Below are 21975 nucleotides of genomic sequence, written 5' to 3'. Positions count from 1 at the left end.
TCAATATTAAAATTAACATATAAATTTAGCATCCATCTTATTTTCGACTCACTTCTGCTGAGTAAATGCACATATAAAGAATGAATCACTGAAACAGTACACAATGAAATCAAGTTCATTTTTCAAATATGTCAGTTCAAATGCAGCCAGTGCCTGTTTTCTGGGCACCCAACAAATGTTCCCAAGATGCACTCCCCTCCCCTCCCCTCCCACTGATCAAGCCACAGCACAACCTAGGGACCTTGGCAGATGAGTCCCTGCAGAGCAAACCCCACAATATGTGACTGCTACACTGCATACCCCTTCCCCTGGTCCTATTTCTTTTGATAAATTGTAAATGTTCTTAGGTTCTTAGCAGGGGCCAATAAACTGTAACAGCCTGGACCAAAGGGCCAGAATCACTGCCCCTCTTGCCTGGCACCTGTTCCCTCTCCAGGCTGCTCTACTATTAATTTCAACCGCAGCCATGTACCTGGCTAACAAATGCCTTGCTTCTTAATACATCTGTGAAACTACTTTTGTTCTTCCCATCACCAAGAGTAGTGATACTGCACAGTAAGATATCACCTCATACCTGTTAGAAGGACTATTATCAAAAAGGCAAGAGGTAAGTGCTGACAAGGATGTAGAGAAAAGGGAACCATTGTGCACTGTTGGTGGGAATGTACTCTAGTGCAACCACAATGAGAAACAGTGTGGAAATTCCTCAAAAAATAAAAATAAAAAATAAACCTAGAGCTACTATATGGTTCAGCAATCCCCCTTCTGGGTATTTATCTGAAGAAAACAAAATCACTATCTCAAAGAGATTTCTGCACCCCCATGCTCACTGCAGCATCAGTCACAATAGCTAAGACGTGGAAACGACCTAAGTGTCCATCAGCAAATGAATAAAGAAAACGTTATTTACTAAGTGAAATAAGCCAGTCACAAATAGACAAGTACTATATGATCTCACCAATACATGGAATCTAAAGAAGCCAGTCGTAGAAACAGAGTAGAATGGTGGTACAGGGGCTGAGGCGTGGGGAAAATGGGGAGATGTTGGTTAAAGGGTACAAACTTACAGTTACACAATAAATAAGTCCTGGGGGGTCTGATGTACAGCATGGCAACTATAGTTAACAATACCGTATTGTATGCTTGAAAATTGCTAAGAAAGTAGATATTAAATGTTCTCATTGCACACACAGAAATGGTAATTATGTGAGGCGATGGATACTACCTTATTGTAGTAACCATTTCACAACATATATGTATATGAAATCATCACACTGTACAGCTTACACTTACAGTGTTATATGTTAATTATGTTCCCATAAAGCTGGGGGAGAAGGAAAGATTGATGATACTTCTTAAAACTCAAAGCTCCAGGACAAAATCTTTTTCCAAGTATCACTAGTACACTGGGAATAATGAAATAAGTGAAGAATCAACGACACTGGAAAATCAGAGGAGCTCAAGGCATACTCCCATTAGGGGAAAGGTAGCAGCTTATACTAATATCTGGTACTTTACCAACCAGAAGTTTCCAGAAACAGGCATTTCTGATCCCAAATGCATACTCAATCTAATCACTAACATTGATGCTAAAGTTATTCGAACTAGACCTTGGGCTTTGTACTGAGACTGTTTACAAATTGAAGTTTACCCTTGCCACAGAAAAGTAGATGTGAGTGGAGAGATGATTGGAAATCTCCAGCGCCAGAGTTTGTATCCCGCAGCCCTTCTACTTGGCACAGATCTAAGAAGAAAACCCAAGGACGTGTAATGGTGGTTCTCAAATCTTAGTGAGTTTAAGAATTACCTGGAGAGGATAATAAGAACATAGGCATTTAGGCTACCGAGGATTTTCAACTCAACAAGCAGGACCCAGGAATCTAAGGAAGAAAGGAAGCACTGTGGTGCCTGGATCATACCTTGAGAAAAACTGCTGTAAACCATGACTAACCCACCAACACTCACATCTTAGATGAACAAAGCATTTACCCTAAGACTGAGGGGTTGGCAGGTCCTCACCAGAAGGGGAGAGGGACGCTGGTTTAATGAAAATTAATTTCCTATAAGCCTCGCCTGATTCAATTGCAAGTGGACACCCAAGATATTTTGTGTGTGACAGATGGGATTTAACTAGGATTTGGATGACTTTTTTCTCTTTTCCTCCAAATGTTCAGTTTCATGTGAAAGAGTGACTGAGTGCCCAAGGGCAGGTGAGTGTTCATTTCCCATCAAATCTACGTAAGAGCTAAGCTAGAATCTAAGGGGTTTTGCCACTTGAACCAGAGGTGGCTCAGCATTAGGACTACAGAGGACGCAAAACTGAACCCTGGAAGCAGGATTTAGGATCTTAACCACCAATTTCTCCTTTCTGGCCCCACTTACCCCACTAAAGTAAATAATTCTTGCCACAGAAGATTATACTGAGGATCAAACATACCTGCGCTGGCCCACGAATAAGCTGCCTTACAGATAATTCCATTTTTCTGTCTACTGTAAGGAGAAGTCAATGACTTTGATAATCTGTGGGTGAACTCAAGCTATAGAGATGTGGTATCTTATGTCGAGTTTGAGTTTTACTCAATCCGGGTCATTTGATCTGAAGAAGTAACAGCTGAAAACAGACTTTGTAGCACCACCAACTCACATGGGATCTGTTATCACTGTTGTTTATTAAATAAATGTAGATAAGCTTTTGAGATGAAGATACCTTCTGTCCTAGGTACATTTGTCCTAGGTAGGCCCAGACATTAATTAGCCCATCACTACCACATAAAATGCCCTGGACATGTGTCTGTAGAATCAGAAGTCAAATTATTCCTTTCCATTTCCTTTCTTCCTGTATATAAACACTAGCATTTAAACATAACCTGAAAAACAAATTATACTTACTTTTAAACACTCTGGTATGTAATTATATCAATTAAATACACATTAGTTCAGCAAAAAATAAGGAAATTTTCCCCCTCAAAGATTTCTCATTCCAAAAGTACCCAACAGAAGTAAAAATGAGATGGCTCTTTTGTTTTGAATATCTTTTTCCCCTGGGAGCCATACAATGGTGGGGGTCAGCTCTTGTCCCCTAGTTGAGGGGCCATCTCAGGCCAAGAGGATTTGCTCTTCTCCCCCACAGTCTGAATTGTCCTTCAAGGTTTATTCTTGCACTGGGAGCTCTCTCTGCATCTTTTTCATTTAAAAGCTTTTATTTATTTGCTTAGTCACTTTCTTTTCTACATTCATAAGTTTATTGTCTGACCTAAGCAATCATCTTTCTTTTTAAGCATTTGGAAGAATGGTAACAGTAAGAGAAGTGGTTGGCGTGGGCACTACTGAATATTGTTTGAAAACTCACTTTTAAAAATCTCTGAGCAAGAAGTTTGCTGTATATAGCACCCCCCCCACCACCACCACCAAATGCTTTCAAAATAAAGGGGAGAAAAGCTCTGGTTTTCAGTGTGTTGTGGTGGTCATCTATCAAAGCAGAATGGCATCTTCTCCAAGTGAGAATGAGAGAATTCACTTCTACATCCTAAATGCAAAGCTATTGACCTTATTATTAGGAGCAACAGCTCTCATAAATTGAATGTTTTCTCTGCCAGGTGCCATGCTAAGCACTTTATTTACTTCCCATGCTGTAGACTGTTTCGTTTTCCCTTTGTTTTTAATGGTATTCTCCATTATCATCCCTGCTCATCTCAGGCTCATGGGCAGGTAACAATAACATGGAAGGAGCACTCTCTTACACATAGTAGGCACTCAGTATCTGTCGAATAAATAAATGAAGGGTTAAAGGGATCGAGTTAACTCTATTCTTGAACAATAAATTCTATGTCTTTCTGAATGCAGTCCCACAACTTGGCCATGCATGTTTCTCAAGGAATGTCTCATTTAACCAACACCTTGATTCTGAATCTGTGCACTAGTAAATAGCTTTTACATCAAGCTTCGCCTCTTAGAGATCTTCTTTCCACAAGTAGAAATGACATAAACCGAGATCATCTCCTTAGTTTATTTTTTTTCTAGTCCTTAGCATGCTACATTAACCTGACAAAGCTTAATCTTGTGTTCATTTCACAATACATTTCATGCAGTTCACAGCTGTGAATGGTCTTACATTGACATTACACATGTTTCAATTCAGCCATGTGAAAAGAATAATTCTTAATGGAGTTTGTCTCAGAAAACTGTCCAAGCTTAAATAAGCATGTGAGTAGTTCACTCTATTCTTAAGTGTAGTCTCTCTTTAAAATGCATGAAGGAGTTTGAGCCTAAGAATATATTGTCCCTGTTTATAGTCCATTTGCAACCGAACTACTTCCTTTAGGTTTCACATATCCTGAAGATTCCTCTTTTACAAAACTGCATTCAAGTATACTATTTTACTGAACATTCCAAGATGAGTTTAGGAGCAAGGCTGACCTTCAGCTTTACATCCCCAAATAAATCTTCCATAGAGCCAGCTTTCCCGAGACTATTCTTATCATTAGACTCTCTTTTACAATAAACATTCAGCACTAAAGCCAGAGAGCAGAGCTATTTGGCATTTTCCAGTGAAGTGCAAGAAATTAAATAAGTTATGTTTTTATTGCTAAGGTATAGAATCAAGCACAGTCACTTTGTCAAACAGAAAGAAAGGGTACACAGAGGATGTGGCTTCTCAGGGGGACCACTCAGGGTTCAAATGCACAGAAAATGTCATTTGGTCACCTCACATCCGGCACCACTTTAAGATGATGTGTTGAGTATTCTAGAGTCTGAGGAGTCGGACCTCTCATCATAGTCATCCTCAGTGTAAATGGACTGCTTTGACACAATTGGGCACCCATCATCAGGGATGGAGATCCGAGGGTCTTCAGGGGCACGAGAGGGGAGGACAGGTGAGCTTCTGAAGACGCTGGTAGAGTTACTGGGAAAAGGGCTGACGTACTGGGACCTCAGCTGGTACTGCTGCTGCAGCGTCATGGTGTTCCACAGGGTGACATCGTTGGGCAAAAAGGGGCTCGACTGGTTTCTCGCCAAAGTATTCCTCAGCATCAGAGGGTACCTGGGCGGCTGGGGGAAAGGGTGCTGCAGGGGCACAGCCAAGGGGTTGGGGACCACGTTACCAGAGTCAGTGGAAAACCGCAACGTGTCTGGGACTCTGAAGGCCGATCCCACAGACCATTTGGAGGAGGAGATGGGGTAGGAGCTCAAGGTATGTTCGAAGATGTGCCCGTTGGAGGGCAGCACAAGACTCTCAGGCTCAGTGGAAGTTCGGTCAGCTGCTGAGACGGAGGACCGGCTGGAGAGCAGGACCTCCACGGCGCTCACCAGGTCCCCGCCACAGCCCTTCAGTATCAGCTCAAGCACTGTGGGCTTCTGGTTGGGGAATATTTTTTTTAACACTTCCAGAGGGGGCCTGTTGGCTTTCAGGCTGAAGGGCAGAGAAACGGTGCCCGAGGGGCCTTCGATCAGAAGGTGGTTCTGTTCCCCATGGTACTTGGGACTGCCGGGGCGGCTCTCAGAGTTGCCTCCGTTTTTCTGGACCGCATACCCCCCTTCATCCACCGATACTATCTCGGGGCTCTCAGGTGTAAAGCAGCCCTTACTTTTTGCCACATCTGGGGAGCTCCTCTGGTCAGTGTCTTTGTCACTGAAGGTCTCTGTGTTGTCTGCCGTGCTGCTGTCCCCAAGTCGCTCTTCGGTCAAATCTGAAAGCAGAGAACAGCTGGGTTACTCCTCTCCTGGTGTGCATAAAGGGGAGCAGATGTGCTCAGGAGAGAGCCCTGCACAGGCTTTCTGGAATGGGAAATGCATCTCAGTGGGTTAGAACATATCACAAGCCTTACAAAAACAAAAATCCAAACTATGTCATTGGCAAACAGCAAAAACAAAACAAAACAGAAAATCCTGTCTATAAAGCCTTAGAAACCACAGTGATGTCCCAGAATGGTGTGTGCAGGGAAGCCTGCCTGAAACATGACAGCAGCATGATGCCTAGACCCTCAGACGATGTGGCTGTCTGGCGGTATGATCTAAGTAAAGACTCTCTACGGGCTGGGGATAAACACAGCACAGAGAAGAACAGGAAAATGAGCTCAGGCTTGTCTTCTGGCTCCTCTTTTGCAAATCAAGGTGGCCAGTATAGTCTAAGGATATCATCGGCCAGAGCACAACCCGTATACTATAGGAAATTTTAATATTTTAAATCCATTTTCCCATATTCGTGTTAAATGTCTTGTGAACTAGTCTGCAATATGTTTCAACAGGATACCATGTACAATAACTAGTTGATATAACTGCCAGAGTGAAAGAAAGAAGCCTCTATACATTGAAATCTTTCTTAAAGAGCCACCTGAGGGACTGGCAGACTTGGTCATCTGTAACTCGCATTAAAGGGCAAGCAAAACCAGCTGTGCATTCCGGATGGTGGACCAGGTTGCGGAAGAGGAAGAAGGAAACGGCTGGAGAGGGTTTGTGAAACTGCACAGGGAGCATGACCCATCAATGAGACAATGCGTCCATAACTCCAGGACCTGGGGTGAAAGAGGCAGATGCGTTTTCATAAACTGTTTTATTAGTAAAGTTCATGGAAAGGACTTAAAGAAACCTTCTTGAATTATTTTTAAAGAAGAGAGAAAAAGAAAAGCTTCCCAAATAAAGCAGAGATTTGCTATGGAGTAAACCAGTTGCAAATTTAACATTTTGACCTAAGACATAACCCCCAAAAGGGCTAATATTATAGTACTAAGCAGGCAGAAAGGAGGAGGTAAGACTGGTTTGCTTGCAGAAGTAAATTCTAACAGGACTTTATGATAAAGAAACTATTCTTTATTAACAAGCTATATGCAAGTAGATTTTTATCCCTCTTAAAACATGTACTGGCTGTGTCTACTCAAAGCCAGTGTAACTGATCTAAAGATGAAAATTATTAATGACCCATTTGTCAGGTCGTAAACAATCGGTTTGCCTGTGTTTTCTTACTTCCCTGCCTGAATAGCCTCATTGTCGCCTTCTCTGTGGGCACACCTGATTATGTGTAGATAGCCAGCTGGTGAAATTTCATCAAAGTACCTTCTAAAATCCATCTCCTCCTATTTGTTGTTGTTTATCTTAAAAGACTTAAACAAAGGCCCATTTATGAACATTCTTCTAACATGGGCTGTATCTTAAATATAACTGAAAAATAAACTTTGGTTGTTCACAAAGCAATAAATATGTGCCAAGCATAAATACTTTTTAAACATCTTCTTAAATTAGATCAATGCAACTTTCAATCATAAGTCTGATATTAATTCATATTTATCCCAAATTTGCATATTAAGTAAACTGCTTTTTTTCCCCCAACATAAAACAATGTTTCCATATGGAGCTCATTTGCAGCCCACACATATTAAGCCATCTTTGCTTTCTATAACAACTCTGGGATACATAAAAGACCTATTTCTGATAGAGGAATTTGATGTATTCTCTCCTGCAACTTCCTAGGACTGGGGGCCCAGCTTTCATCTTCTAAGTTAATGTGGTATTTGTCTTTGATCCAAAAATGAAAACAGCAACAAAAAAAGCTTTTATAGGTTCATATTCTAGTCAGCTAGACCTATCTAAATTTTCCCGACTCATGACGCCATACATACCTCCCTCCTGGTGGTTCCTCTATTATTAAACACTTGAAAATGAGTGGACAGCGACGGCATGTTAATTGGGCACTGAACTGAACATGCAACTGAACTGGCGCCTGCTTAATGGAGTTTGGGAAAACGAGTCAAATACTCTCCATGAGCAAATATGGCCATAAAATAATGTTTTAAATACTATGTACCCCGAAGCAGTTTCTTATTTCCTTACCTTCATTATTTTCATTATCTGTTATTATCGGTATCAAGTATTTGTGTTCCTGTAATGTGCAAGACACCGAGGGACACAGAATAAATGGTGGAAAATACAAGTAAGTGTGAGACTTGCCCCTAATTTGTGGAACTTATTATCAAGTTGAGGAGATAAGATTCAAGAAAAAATCCAAACACAGCTAGACAGAATTTGCTAAGCATCAAATATAATACACATTGTATGTAAATGTGATAGCGGCATTATCCACAATAGCCGAAAGGTGAATGCAACCCAAGCATCCCTAGATGGATAAATAGATAAATAACATGTTCTATACATACAATGGAATAGTATTCGGCCTCAGAAAGGAATAAAAAATTCTGACAAATACTACAACATGGATGAGTCTTGAAAACATGCTAAGTGAAATAACCCAGTCACACGAAGACAAATATGTATGGTTCCATTTATATGAGATAACTGCAATAATCGAATTCATAGAGACAGAAAACAGAATGGTGGTTACCAGGGGCAGGAAGAGGTAGAAAGGGGACTTATTGTTTAATGGGTACAGTTTCGGTTCGAGATGATGAGAAAGTTCTGGAAATGGATAGTGGTGATGGCAGCACCACATTGTAAATGTATTTAATGCCATTACATTGTGCCCTTAAAATGGCTGAAATAGTAAATTTTATGTTATATATATTTTCCCACAATAAAAAAAAGGAAGTATGACACACAGTATCATAGCAATAAAGAGATTTTTTAAAAAACAAGAGGAACAACTGGCCCTTTTAGGAATTAAAAGGTATAGTATGAGTACAGATAAATAGTTCAAAACTTAGCTATTTTTAAAATAAAATGTGAACCTAAAAATAGCTTCCTGTTTTAAAAGGCAAATTTTTCCTCACCGTGGATGAGTCTCAAACATTTAAAACATGTGAGGAAAATGTTTTGGGGTCCATCAACCAAATCTACTATTCCATAGAACACTTTAGGCTCCGTGAGTCCAAGAGGAATTTGACCAAAGGGGAACTATGGAATGCTATTCTAGCTAATCTGACCCATCCGCCATTAAGAAAATGAGTAATTTTTTTTTTTCAAAATGGCAAAGGATATAGTGTATCAATCAATTGGATATGGGATGGCATAAGTCTGACAATACAAAATTCCACTATTGTACCTGATTTCCTGTTCTGCAGAACAGGCCACAGTGGAATCCTACATGGGTACTCACTTGTTAATCTACTGTGAACCTCCAGATTGCAAAAGCCTCTTTCCTATTTTCTCACGCTACCCTTTCCCCTGCTACTATGTCATGCCCAATGCAGCACGCACTTCCGGTTACTTCTCAAGAAGTGGTGTACTGTGTTGATTCACCCACTCTCTCTGCAGGTTTCCGGGCTGATCGGCCTCTCCAAATGGGATTCTAGGCTATGGCCAAAAAGTAAGAAAAGCTAACAAGATGTCGCAGAAATGCAATCTACAAATTCAGAAGATTTTAACTGTTTATACTGTTTTCAAAGGGAAGACAGAAGCCGTTGAAAGAAGCAACGAGTGGGATGCACCAATGGCATCCATACACCTAAGTAGCACATAAAGTCCTGCACGGAGTGTTAGGTGAGCAGAATCCCAATCAACCACCAAGGCTATTGGGGTTTCAAAACTGGGCAAGAAAAGATTAGCCTCTCGGCTTGCATCAAGAATAACTCCCTGCCCTACATTAATATCTGAAAGCAGAATATACAGCCCCTGCAATTTTGTGGCACTATGGTGTCTAGTATTAGTTGTATTGTTGTACCTAAACTAGGTGTATTATACATTATTCTATTATAAACACAGACTTTCGCAAGTAATTATAGAGGGTGAGTTTTGAGCCTAGTGATAAAGCGTAATTTAATAACAGGTGTTTCTTTACATCTTTAGACTTTTTTTCCTTAAATGAATTTTATAAATTGTTCATGTTGGTTTAAAACACAAAGGGCTTTCTAGATATAGAAATGTAAAACTGCCAACTAACAAAATAAAAATGGAACTACTCCCCAAACACTTTACACTCTTGCTTCTTGAAACTGACACCCTAATTCCTAGAACATAAGAGTAAGAGTGCATTTCAACTGATAATGTTTTTACCCCTAGTATATGGGTGTAGAAAGCCAAAACTACTAGACAAAAAAGTAGAAAGAAATGAATTTCATCTGACATTACAAACTACCCACTGGTTTAACCCAATCTGCTGTTTCTAATGCTTAAACATATAGGTGTTTTTTAAATCTTACTAAATGTTCACTCTTCGATTTCATATTTTTAATGATATAGAAACAATCACAGCCACCCCTGAAATAAACTTTTCACTAGGGTAAAGGTTTTTAAAAGATGATATTCAATTAAGAAGGAAATTTTTTCTATGGGTAATAATGATACATTCAAGATAGATACAAGACTTTAAGTGGAGAAAATGAATATGCCCCCAAAAGTGATTTCTGATCTAAAAATTACAGTTTTCAAAATCTGAATTTCTTTAGAGAATTTTTTTTGTGTGAAAATGCAGTCAAACAAAAAAAATTCTAGGTAGTCATTTCAAATATTTTGAAAAAGCCTACCCTGTACATGAAACAAACATTCTACTTAAGACACATAAACATGGAAAATCTTTCTGACTTAAATGTGGTGGGTTTTATTCATTTTATCCAATTATATCTACAAAAAACAAACAAACAAACAAAATATACCTTACATCCAGAATGAAAACAAAAATACTGTCATAGAGAGAAATGTTTTGTAGCCCAAGTCACTGGACGTTTTTCTTCTTTTGAAATCATGTGAGGCATTCTGAAACATGGATTGCCATGTCCTCATCTGTTCACTTGAGCTTTGGGGACCACATCTCTAAATAACTGTTCCCTGATGGGTCATTTTCAAAGCACACAAATCTAAGAGCAGTGGCAGGGAAGGAGCCGGAACAGGACCAGGACTGGCCTGAAGCAGATGAATTGAATGCGCAGTCAGAATTCTAACAGGATAGAGGCTTTTTGCAATTTCTGTTACCTTTACCTTAAACTAGAGGTGCAGAATCATAAAGAAATGAATGGCTAACACCCTGAAAATGAAAGTCGATTTGAAATCTTTTCTTCCTGAGGGGAAAAGAAAACTTGTGAAATGAAAAATACATACTCGCCCTTTTCTTTTAAAAAATCATTAACGGCACTGGCTTAATAAAGTATGAAGCATCAAGATGGTTCCTTGGGACCAATATTTTTGGAGGATGTAGGTATATAAACCAACTGGACTAAAGGAAGTATTGTTTGCAACTATGGACTTCATATGTCCCGCACAAATTTAGTTTTGACATTTTCTTGACTCAGAAAGGAACATCTTTTAAGAAGCAGGAGAGAATTACCTATAAAAGTACACATTTACTTGGTACTTATAAGAATGCAGCTGTCTAGTCATTCTTCCATCTATTTAACAAATATCCTTAAATCCTTCACTATGTGCCCAGGCATTGTACTAGGTAAGATTATACTGAAATGATCAAAAGCATTGCCTCTTGGCCACTAAAGGATTGCAGTTTACTAACTAATCTTTTGTAAAATTTCCAAATGACGTTTACAATTGCTCATATTTTACATTGAAACACCACAAGTAACTCAAAGGCCAATAGCTGGGCATACTATAGAGCATTCGTTGGAGGGAATACTGTAAACATTCACATATTAAGACTATGGGTACAATAGATATTCATACTGAATTAAACAAAGTGATAATCAGCGTGGAAAAAAGCAAAATGCTTATATCAGCTTTGTAAAATTTACGTTTGCCTAGTCATTGGAATCAAAAGAGATTAGAGATTTCATAAAGAACTGATGTTCTGAAATTTAAATTTTTCATAATATAGTAATTCAGTAGTTGATTGTACTTATTTTTATAGCTATTTAACTATATGATAAAATTTTTTTAAAAAACCTCAGATATGTATTAATTTCTCCTTAGCGCTCAGACTAGGGGATGACTCACTAAAGCCATGTAGGACTCTTGGGGAGTGACACTCAGGCCTCGACCTTGGCCATGGGTGCCCGTAGATACCCCAGCTCAAGGTCCACTCTGGCATCGCAGTCACATGGGACTAGACATGAGGGTCCAGGGACCTGAGTGGCTGGAAAGTATAACAGATTAAAAAGCCAGAGAAAGAAGGAAAGCAAGGGGGGAGGAGGAGAGGAAGAAAGGGAAAGGGAAGGCAGGCAGGCAGGCAGGCAAATAGATTTTTACTGGGCGCTGTTCTCCTGCCTGTCAGGAAGAAGTGCAACATTTCCAGAAAGGGGCTCCAAGTCGCCCAGAGACGTTGATTTATTAAGATTTACTCCCTTTCCCTCTGTAAGGCTGTTAGCAGAAAGTGCTGACTGGCTGCGGCAAAGAATTTCTCATCAATGCTCTTTGATTGTATTTTGCAAACAAAATGCCTGTTGCTTGGTAACATTTCACTTGAGCCTGACCTTCCCCAAAAGTTATTGCTATCGGATTCGATTTACACTGTCCTCCTGTGATTACTGTAATCTTTTAAACCTAGGAGTTCATCCATCAGGGAAAAGAAAAGTTGGTTGTATAAGCCGAGAGCACTGCTATCCACCAGATTTATAACCTGGAGAAGTGTGTGGGTGGGGGTATATTCTTTCCCGGATGGCAGTGGAACTCTGGTTCCTAGACATAGAAAACACTCTCATTTTTCCTGCCAACCCTGTACTCAGAGCATGAGATGTACGCCATCGCCACTCGGAAGCATGCCCAGAGCAGCTCAGGCCCCAAGCAGAGAAGCTGGGAGTCTCTCGCAGAAGTGACCCCCATCCCAAGAGCCACCAGGGGGTATGATTGGAGCTGCGAGATGACAGCCTTGGCCTAAGGTTGCCAGATAAAATAATAGGATGCCTAGTTAAATTTGAATTTCATATATATAATGAAGAATTGTTAGCATAAGTATGTTCCATGCAATATTTAGCATCCTGTTTTTTATTTGTTTTTTTTTTCTTTTTCTTTTCTTCTTTTTTTTTTTTTTCTTTTATTTGCTAACTCTGGCAACCCACAGAAGCTCTCCACACAATAAGGAGGGAGTGAGTGGCCTGTTAGGCAATAGTGGGAAAGGCACGGAAAGTCTGCTTCTCGGCTTGCTGCTTCTGGGCCCTTGCAGAGCCTCTGCAAGTGAACAAGGAAGCAGACGGCTGCAGCACAGTGCTGGCCTGGGGACCAGCACCAGACTGGCCGCAAGGGGACAACAGTCCACTATAACTGCTGCCACTGAAAGTGCCTTTCCCAGGATTTTCGTACCTCTGCCGCCCTCGCCACCCTCCTCACCTCCCCCCACCTAGAGTGCCCTGGGGTCTCTGTCCCAAGCTGGCTGCAAGGTGGCTTAGGAGCCAAGCACACAAAAATCACCTGGCACCCGAGGAAAAGGCCAGGAACTGTGAATACCGGCTGCATTTCACCCCCTCCCCCGCCCCGCCCCTTTCCCTGGAGTCAGCCCTGCGGTAAGGTTTGAAAGAGACCAGTAGTACAATATCGCTTATTCTTTTTCATTTGGGTGGTTTTGTTTTTTATAGCGCAACTCCTGAGTCTGGCCCCTTACCCTAAATCAAGTCGTCTTAAAGCCAGCCCCAGTTTTTAAATTCATGAATAACTGAAGTCTTTCCCACTTTTTCGTTTTCTTCTAGCCTTTGGTTGCAGAAGGTTTCCCAACCCTGCCTGGACCAGTGATCCCATAACACTCATAAACTTGTAGGTACATCTGTTTCTCTTTTTTGAAAAAAAAAAAAATTAAGTCAAAATTTAAAATAAGGAAGTAGACAAGACAGAACCCAATCGAGCTGGAGCTGAAAGGCCAAGAGTAAGTATAAAGATGCCAGGTGTGCGGCAGGAGGTAAAATAAAATAAAGGCAGTTTTCCAAAACTCCTGACTTCTCTCCACATAGGTCTCATTTGCACCTTTACAGGAGAAATAAAAAGAAAAGATCCTACTTTTCTATTTGATCTTGCTCTCCTATTCCTAACCAAATACAATATTTTTTATTTCTTTTTCCTTTAAAAACATTTTAAAGAACTTGTATATTTATTTTGATGACAGATGTGAACCTAGAAAGAATCTATAGCTACAAATCTTTCTTCTCATAGCCAGAGGAAACCCAGGACAGCCTCCTGGGAGAAATGGTGAGAGTATGGGAAGGGATCCTCAATGTAACTTTAGCTGCTCACCTTGGTCATGACCCTTAACTTTCCTCAGTTCTTGAGCCCACGTCCTGAAAGGCTGGCTTAGCTGGTTAAGGCTGCTGACTCAGATACACCGAGAGCTGAAAGATGTTCACTCTTCCCATGATAGTTTCATGGGGAGAAAGGAAGGGGTTTGAAGAGGATGAAAAGGGAATTAAGCAGAAGAATAAATTAATCAATGATATATATGTAAAGAAGCTTAAATTAGAATTTGGGGCTCAATCAAAATCTAGTAATTCCAGGCCAATCATGGATGAAAATCAAAGAGCAGGAGAAATGCACAACTAAAAAGAAAAAAAAGAATGTTTAAATCGATACGTAGAGGTAACAACATAAGAATATGAAGATTCTCCTTAAAATCATCGCCACATGGAAAGGGATGTTCAACATACTACATAGTTAGATAAAGTAACCCCCGTTCCTTTAAAGACTCTGGAGCATAATTTGGGAGAGAGATTTTTTCCTAACTACAAAACCAAGTGTTGGTGTTAATGTGTCACTCCCCGAACAGGATGTTTTTTGTTTTGTTTTCTCTTCCAATAGTGTTCAGCAAACAGACCTTTCTCTAGTGCATGCATTTTCTCAATATTTTCTGGAGAGGAAAAAAGATTTTTGTGCGCCTGCATTAATAGCCAACAAAAAGAGCTGGTTTCCACAGCTATGGGCTACAGAGGCCCTTTGCAAAAGGACCAACCACATTTTAGACAGAGATTACAAAGAAACAGATCTCCATAATTTTCCAGCAGATATTTAGAGATTCCTAATGGTCTGTGAACTTAATGTACATGTGGACCTACCCTTTGAATAGTTTCACTTCTCTAAATGTCCTGAGCTACTTGTCCAGAAGTATGTGATATACTCCTAAATATGCATGGTATGTTACATACAAGTAGACCATAATAAAAACAACTGCAAAAAAGTATAATACAGCAACCACCAGTCTTATCTAGGCAGTTTTCTCTAACTTAAATCCCAAATGGGCTTTCTTACAAAGCAATGCATAGAAATGATCCACTTGTGTGTATGCTCGCCTTCCTAACGGAAACCAGCTCTGTTCTTTTCCTGCCCACCCCCGCCACTGGACTGATGACTGGGATGGATGGATGGATGGAAGGAAGGAAGGAAGGAAGGAAGGAAGGAAGGAAGGAAGGAAGAAAGGAAGGAAAGAATTATGGGGGCAAACCAATTTAAAGAAGACAACAAAAATAAAAACAAATGTGTAAGGTATGCAATGTGACCAGCTAGAAACTGAGCCCTTGGTCCCTGAACGGCTCAGTCTCCCAGAGCCATCACTATGACCTCTCCTTATAGTAAATCCTATTCACTTTTGTAATTACTTGTTTTCAATTTGGAGGGCTCAGGCTATCCCTGAATACTTAGCACCAGGTCTGGTTTGTCCAGTTGAAACTGGGGCCCTTCTTTTATTTTCCCAAACGCTGGATCCTCCTGCTGCAGCTGCTGCTGCTGCTGCGCCCTTCTTCCTGCCCTCACTACCCACTCCCAGAATTGTTTTGGTTTCTTGACTCTTTAGAAACCATGAATTTTGGCTATTCCAAAGAATGGTTTGAAGAGTACATGATGTAAAAGGAATCCGCTCTTAGCCTAGGATCCCAAACCCAAAGCCCTATTACAGGAGTGCTGCTGGGCAAGTGGCTACCGCAAAATGCTACCACTAACAAACTGAGACAGGTCCTGCTCCCGTGCTGGGGGAAATCGAGACCAGGAAACTGGAAACATAGGGTTAAAAAAAGTTATTAGCAGGGATCAATTTCTAGAACTGAGACAAAACTCTCCTAGTTAACTTTTTCTAACCTAAAGGAGAAAAACAAAATAAACTTACAGAAAACAGATAACTGAGCTGGAAGGTGTTACAGAGAAATGCTTATATACTATCTTGGATTAAATATCCACGAAATTCATGTTCAGTAAATTTTCTTCTGTCCTTAAAATACCCAGTTCTGCTCTTCACATAAAACGCTCTCAGAGATTCAGGCCTAGAGAGTACAACTGAACAAAAGGGCAGGGGAACTGTGCCTTCCAGGCTTCCTATCAACTTACCCCCCCCCCCCCACCAAAGGAGTGAGTCTGCATTTCCCCAGCTCCACACAGCAGTGCACTGCTCCTGAAAGCTTCTCTCCAGAAGCCAGAAGCTTTTGCAGACCTCCACAAGCTCCTTGGAGGTGTATATGAGTGGGGGGGGGGGGGGCGGGGGTGTAGGCAGCTCTACCACAGTTCTACCTACAGGGATCTGGGCTTTCCAGGGTCTTCCTTCTCAGAATTCCAGCATACCCCTTAGACCTCTCTCTGAGAAAATGGGCTTTTTTCCTTTGTACCTTTGCCACAGCAAAAGGGAAACATCAAACTCATGTCCTTTGAATTCCAGAGCCTAAAATTAAAGGAAGACTTGGGCTAGGCAGAACCGCAAGCTTGAGATTCCCCAGGAGAAGAGACTCCACTGGGGTCTACAGACTCTGGAGGCCTAGAGGAGGAAAACATGAAAACAGGGGTTGGGGTGGGGGGGATCTTCCCACCTTCAGGGCTCAGGGCAGACCCACCCTATTTAAAACACCACAGAGGAAGAAGAAAAGGGGTGAGGAGCTACAAGAGGAAGCCAGAGAACCTTTGCTCAGAAACTGCAGTTTAGCAGAATGAGGCCCAGGCCCGCCTAGAACAGAGAAAGGGCTTGCCAGAGGATGGCCCTCCTCACTGTAGGTCAAGTGGTCAAGTTTTGTTTGTTTCTTTAAACCACAGAAACAACTCAGGGCAACCTGAAGAAAGGTGTTAAAGGACCCAAGCAGTTCTGCAAAAGGAGGTGACTGGGATTTCCAGATTCTGGGTCCGCATTTACTATTGCTTCTAAATAGGACTTCGAAATTTCAACAAACTGCAAGAATTGAGACCATAGTGCTCTACTAGACAAGCTTCGGATTCGCTCCAGTTCCTCCGGATTCAAGAAGCACGCCCGGCTCAGAGTTAGCTAAGCCTTGGCCCTTCGCTCCGTCCCTGTCCCTACCCGTCCCAACCTCCAAATTCAAGGCTCTATAAAACCCGCTACCGGGAAAACTTTGCCGCACGGTGGTGTTTATGCCCGCGTGGATTTTAATATGGCCCTGTCTCAATGTCTTTAATTACCCACTGAAACGAGCAAATTCCCCCTTTAACCTGGCAGTGACACTTGACGAGCCCGTTGCAGTCCCGCCGTGTGGCTTGCCGGAAGCGCATTTCTGCGGGCGCCCGAGTTTTACCGCCGGATCCAGACTGAAGGCTTGCTCTACGCGGAGAGTAAAAGCCGGCTTGGCGGGGTTAGGGGAGGAAGGCCCGGCCAGACCCACTTTCCTAAACTTGCCTCCGGGCTTCTCAGGCAGAGCGCCGGAGCTCTCAAGTGCTTTCGGCCCGGGCTCCCGCCTCGCAGCAGCTCTTACCTGGCTTGGCGAGCGGTGGCTGCAGCGCCCCGGGCTGGGGCTCAGCGGCCCAGCGTAGCGCGGCGGCCGCAGCCAACTCGACGGCGGGACGCGGCGGGGGCGGCGGCGGCTGAGATGGCTGCGAGGTAGGCGGCGGCGGTGGGGCCGCGTCCCCCGACGGCGGGGGTCCCGGCAGGGCGCGCAGCGAGTCGGGGATGAGACTCTCGAGGCTCTCGTTGGCCTGCTGTCGGCGCAGCGCCACCTGCGCCGCCATGACCCGCTGCCGCTCGATGATGAGGATGCACTTCTCACAGGTGCAGTCCTTGAAGCGGCAATAGCGCTTGTGGCCCTTGAGCCAAGACAGCACGCCGTGGTTGCGGCAGCGCGCGCACTTCGGCGTGCGCTGCAGGGGCGCCCGCGGCGGCTGCGACACCGGGCCGCCCATGTACAGATAGGGGGAGCCGTAGCCGTTCATGCCCCGGGCTCCCGGAAGAGCTGGCGGGCTGGCGGCGGGAGCGGGCTAGGGGGCGCTGGACGGGGGCGCTGGGAAGCTGGTTCAGAGGAGGCCTCCGGCGGCTTGGCCCTTGGTCCCGCAGCCCCGGCGGCCGCGTGCGCCCTGGGATGGCCCGAGGAACAGGAGCCGTCTTTACGGCTCCCACGGCGTCCGCAGCCTCAGCCTCCCGCTAGTACGCCAGCAAAGCCTCTTCCAGCCGCTGCTTTGGCCGGCACGTCCTCCTTCGCCGAGGCGCTGCGGCGGCTGCAAGGAGCCGGCAAGAGCGCTGGTTAAGGTCTGAGCCAGCTGGTCTGCAGCTCCCGCGCGCGCAGCCCGGGCCCAGCACCTCCTCCACCGCCCTCCCCCTACTCCTCCTCCCTCCCACTGCCACCCCCACCCCCAGGGTCCCGGTGTCCTTGCACTCCCCACCCCACTCCACGCCTTGCTCCTTCCTCGCGCCCCTCGGGTACCAACACATCACCTTCCTTGCCACCTGCAGCCAGGCCGCTCTCGCGGGGGCGCTCACGGCCCCCCTCCTCCAAGCTCTGCGCTTCCTCTACCCGGGGCGGGAGGGAATGCGGCGCTCCGGGACGCAGCGGTGCACACGGAGCGGAAAAGGGGAGGACCGGCGGGGTGAGCGTGGCGAGCGAGGTAGCTTCTTCCCTTCGCTCCTTTCCCCTCCCTCCAGGCCTGATTTAGCGACACCCAGCCTGAGGCTGCTTTCCCAGCACTTGGCTGAGGAAACTCCGCTCCACGAGAATCGGAGCCTACCGAAGCGTTGCGGGTGCACTTGGGACCCCGCATGAACCCAGAGTGTTTTAAATTGGGGCGGGCCAGGCCACTGGGAGTAGGGTAATGAAATTGGTTTGGGAAATTTGGACTCTTTATTTCCTTTTGCAACATTTAAAAAATAACCTTACTCTTGCAGAAAAATAAACATTTTTGAAGACCCGCTGACCCAAGGATGACAACTTATTTTGCAGGCACAGACCGCCCTCTCTGGCGCCGAGTTTATTTCTCTGTCCTTCTCCCCATGTTTCAATTAAAACAACAACAAACAGCTCAGTCTTGAAAGGCAGGGGAAGCGCTCGTGTGGAGGATTTGTGTAAGTGCTGGGTTAAACTTTCAGAGTAGACGAGAAAGCCACGATAGCACCCCAAACAGCCATTGAACCATTAAATGGAGGTTTTGCGTTACGCAATTGAAATGTCCACGGACTTAATGACAGCCATGGATAAAGGATGGAACCGATCTTCTCCCCCACCCCCAACTGTCTTTGGGTAGAGGTGAGAGGGGGTTCTTGCACAAGATGACAGCATAAAAGTTTGTTTAAACTGATATTTGTTTCTAATATCCTAAAAGTATCTGTTTGGCCTAATGCAGACTAACCGCCACAAACGCACAGGGACGACTAACCCCCACCCCACCTCGGAATCCAAGAAAACAAAAAATTAAAACACAGGTGGATACAGCGGCGCAGGGAAGCACAATGGTTTAGTACAAGGCGGGCGAGAAGATGGTCCCGGAGCTGAGTCCGCTTGATCCTGAGTGTAGACACTGAGCTCATCTCTGGGCAGTCTGGGCTAATCAAATGCGAGACGAGAGCGTAGATGGGTCCGCTGCCATCGCCAACCTTTCGGCTGCACAGCGGTCTTTGTCCCCTCAGGGGGGCTGCTTTTCTCTGCCGGGAAGCGAAAAAGCAACGGGAAAACGGCCCTCTGTGTTGCCTGTGAATTCACCTAAAGCACCTGCAAGAGTTCTAGTGGCCAACTCTCCTTCTAGAAGGATGATTCCGGGAGGGGAGGAAGGTTAAAAAGGGAACCTGGTTGTGTGCATTTCTCTTGAATTCCTTAGCTGCCCTCACCTCGGGTTCAGACCTATTTGGGAGTGCGAGGTCGCTGGATGTTGACCTGGTGAGGTGTATGAGCAGGAAACTCTTGCACGAGTGCTAACCCTAGGAGGTGTCCCTTCAAAGCCGCCTGGGGCTGGGACCCCTAAGTCTTCGTCTTTCCTCTTACCTGCCCCAGCTCTCAACACCACCACCTCAATCCCTCTACTCTCCCAATTTTTGCTAGGAAAGCAAGCCATAAAACAATGTAACTAGAAGGAACTTCGTAAACTCTCTCGGGACTGGAGGCAGAGTTCACCCGCCTTCCGCTGGGCCAGAGTCCGGAAAGTGGGGCGTTGGCAGGGAGTGCTCCACGTGACAAACGGAGGGCCTAGAATGACACAATCTGGTAATATTTGCGCTGAAATCTCCAAGTCCCTTGGGAACACGGGGACCACGGACTTCTTTCAAAGCTAATTTCTCCTGATTTTCTCCCAATAGTGAAACTGGGAGTAGAAAAAACTTGGAAGTAAAGCATATTTTTTAAGGAAAGCAGCAGAGCTCTGCACCAGTTTTTTTTTTGGGGGGGGGCGTGTAGATTCCTACTGGCAAAGCAACCCCTTTCCTCCCTGGGTCACCTAGCCACCCTATCCCTTTGCCACTCAAACAGTCTGGCATTATTTGGTCCTGGGGCCCCATTTCACTCCAGTGCACATCGGGGGCTGAGATCTAAATACTCATTTGATATAGTGCAATAATCCTTTTCTCATATTTGATGGGAATGTTTTCCATATCCCAGTATTTGACAACATCTCCCTATAGGGACAGGTTTGTATTTATGTTGGTAAAATGTCCCCTGCCTCAAAGTCTATTGTAACCCAACACCTGACAACCTCGAATCCCATTTCTGTTTGCAGAAAGGGTTTATTCAAGCACATAATGGGATCCCAGCAGAAAGCCTTTTAGAACAAGGGGCTATGGTAAACTTCACCACATGAACTCCGTTTCCAGGGCTATTAAGCTTTTAATTGGAAAATAGCAGAGGAAATTTCAAGGTGACTATAACGTGTTAGCAGTTAGTCCGGAGAAGAAAAGCCCAAGTGGGAATGAATGTAGAAAGCATATGGTCCGAATCACATTTAGGAGGAGCTGCCGGCTTCTACTAAGTCTCAGCAGCTTATACACTTATGGGAAAAATCATCAAAGACATTGGAAAGGGAGGAGGGGAGGATTACAAGTCAATGTAACCTCACTTGATCCACTCGCATTTTGCTCTGGGTGGGGTGTGTGCGTGTGTGCTTTCAACCCACAAGTAACTGGGTAGAACTGTGGCAGGTATTAATAGTGCAAGCCTGAAAGATAATGCGGTTATCTTTCTCTTGGCGCCCACACAATCCCATGGTGTGTATCTAAAAGCTCGCGGGATATGTGTGTCCTTGCTGGGAAATTGAGCATGTTCTATGTTCTGAGTCCAAATCTGGGAGTCCCGGTAGCTGCTCCACACCTCAAGAAACAATTAAAAGGACAGTTTCATATTGTACATCAAGAAATTTTCTGTTTTGCTGGATTCGTATGGAGGGAGTGGTCAGGGTTCCTATCGTGACCACGGTGACGCTGGAAGTCGGGGCGTGCAGAAAGCCCTTCGAATGCAGGAAAAGGAGCCCTCTCTCCCCAAGTATGAACTTCTCAGCTTTCACGCTGTCCGTGCCTCTCGGCATCGCTCTTTAGCCAGCTTCAAATTGAAAGGGGAACAAATGTCTAGCGAAGCTGTGGGACAATCAGCAATCGATTTCTTGAGGTGACAATAATGCCCTTGTTCTTCCTCAGTTAATTGGGGACACTCGTGTGCACCTCCCCCCGCCATGGCACCCCGGAAGCCGTCTTCAGTGATGCCGGACAGACGCCGCGTGCGGCCGGGGGTGGGAGTTGGGTGGAAGGGGATCGCGAGGTGGGGCGGGGGGGACGACTGAACCTGCATTTGGCCTACCCCTGGGACGACATTGAACAGAAAGAAGGTCCCAGGCGGTCCTGTCCTCACATCATGTTAGCAGTGGGAGGCCAGAGGCTCTCCAGGGACCTAGCCTTTTGGAGCAAACGGGGGTCGAAGAACGGCCTGCAACACCGCAGGCTCTGTGTAGCCTCGGCAGGTGCTGCTGCTGGGTCCTTCATGTTCTCGAACTTTCGAAGCTAAC

General features: G+C 44.3%; 1 protein-coding gene across 1 annotated transcript; it reads right to left on the bottom strand.

The window, feature by feature from the left end:
* Positions 1–4562: 4562 nt before the first annotated feature.
* Positions 4563–18519, bottom strand: DMRT3 (doublesex and mab-3 related transcription factor 3). The gene is made up of 3 exons (XM_016135512.2): positions 18437–18519; positions 17484–18219; positions 4563–5687 (listed from the first exon to the last, which is right to left on the bottom strand). The coding sequence occupies exons 2-3, from the start codon at positions 17935–17937 to the stop codon at positions 4723–4725; spliced, it is 1419 nt and encodes a 472-aa protein (XP_015990998.1). The 5' UTR covers positions 17938–18219; positions 18437–18519; the 3' UTR covers positions 4563–4722.
* Positions 18520–21975: the final 3456 nt, after the last annotated feature.

The sequence above is a fragment of the Rousettus aegyptiacus genome, unplaced genomic scaffold (assembly GCF_014176215.1).
Source record: "Rousettus aegyptiacus isolate mRouAeg1 unplaced genomic scaffold, mRouAeg1.p scaffold_m13_p_3, whole genome shotgun sequence".
Taxonomy (NCBI): domain Eukaryota; kingdom Metazoa; phylum Chordata; class Mammalia; order Chiroptera; family Pteropodidae; genus Rousettus; species Rousettus aegyptiacus.
Note: the sequence above shows the minus strand (reverse complement) of the source record. Positions and strands in the feature narration are given on the sequence as shown.

Excerpts from the sequence above, each read along its gene's own strand:
- DMRT3 (XM_016135512.2), bottom strand. The coding sequence starts at position 17,937 with ATGAACGGCTACGGCTCCCCCTATCTGTACATGGGCGGCCCGGTGTCG. Across the intron at positions 5,688-17,483 it reads GCCACCGCTCGCCAAGCCAG|ATTTGACCGAAGAGCGACTT; the intron begins GTAAGAGCTGCT and ends CTCTGCTTTCAG.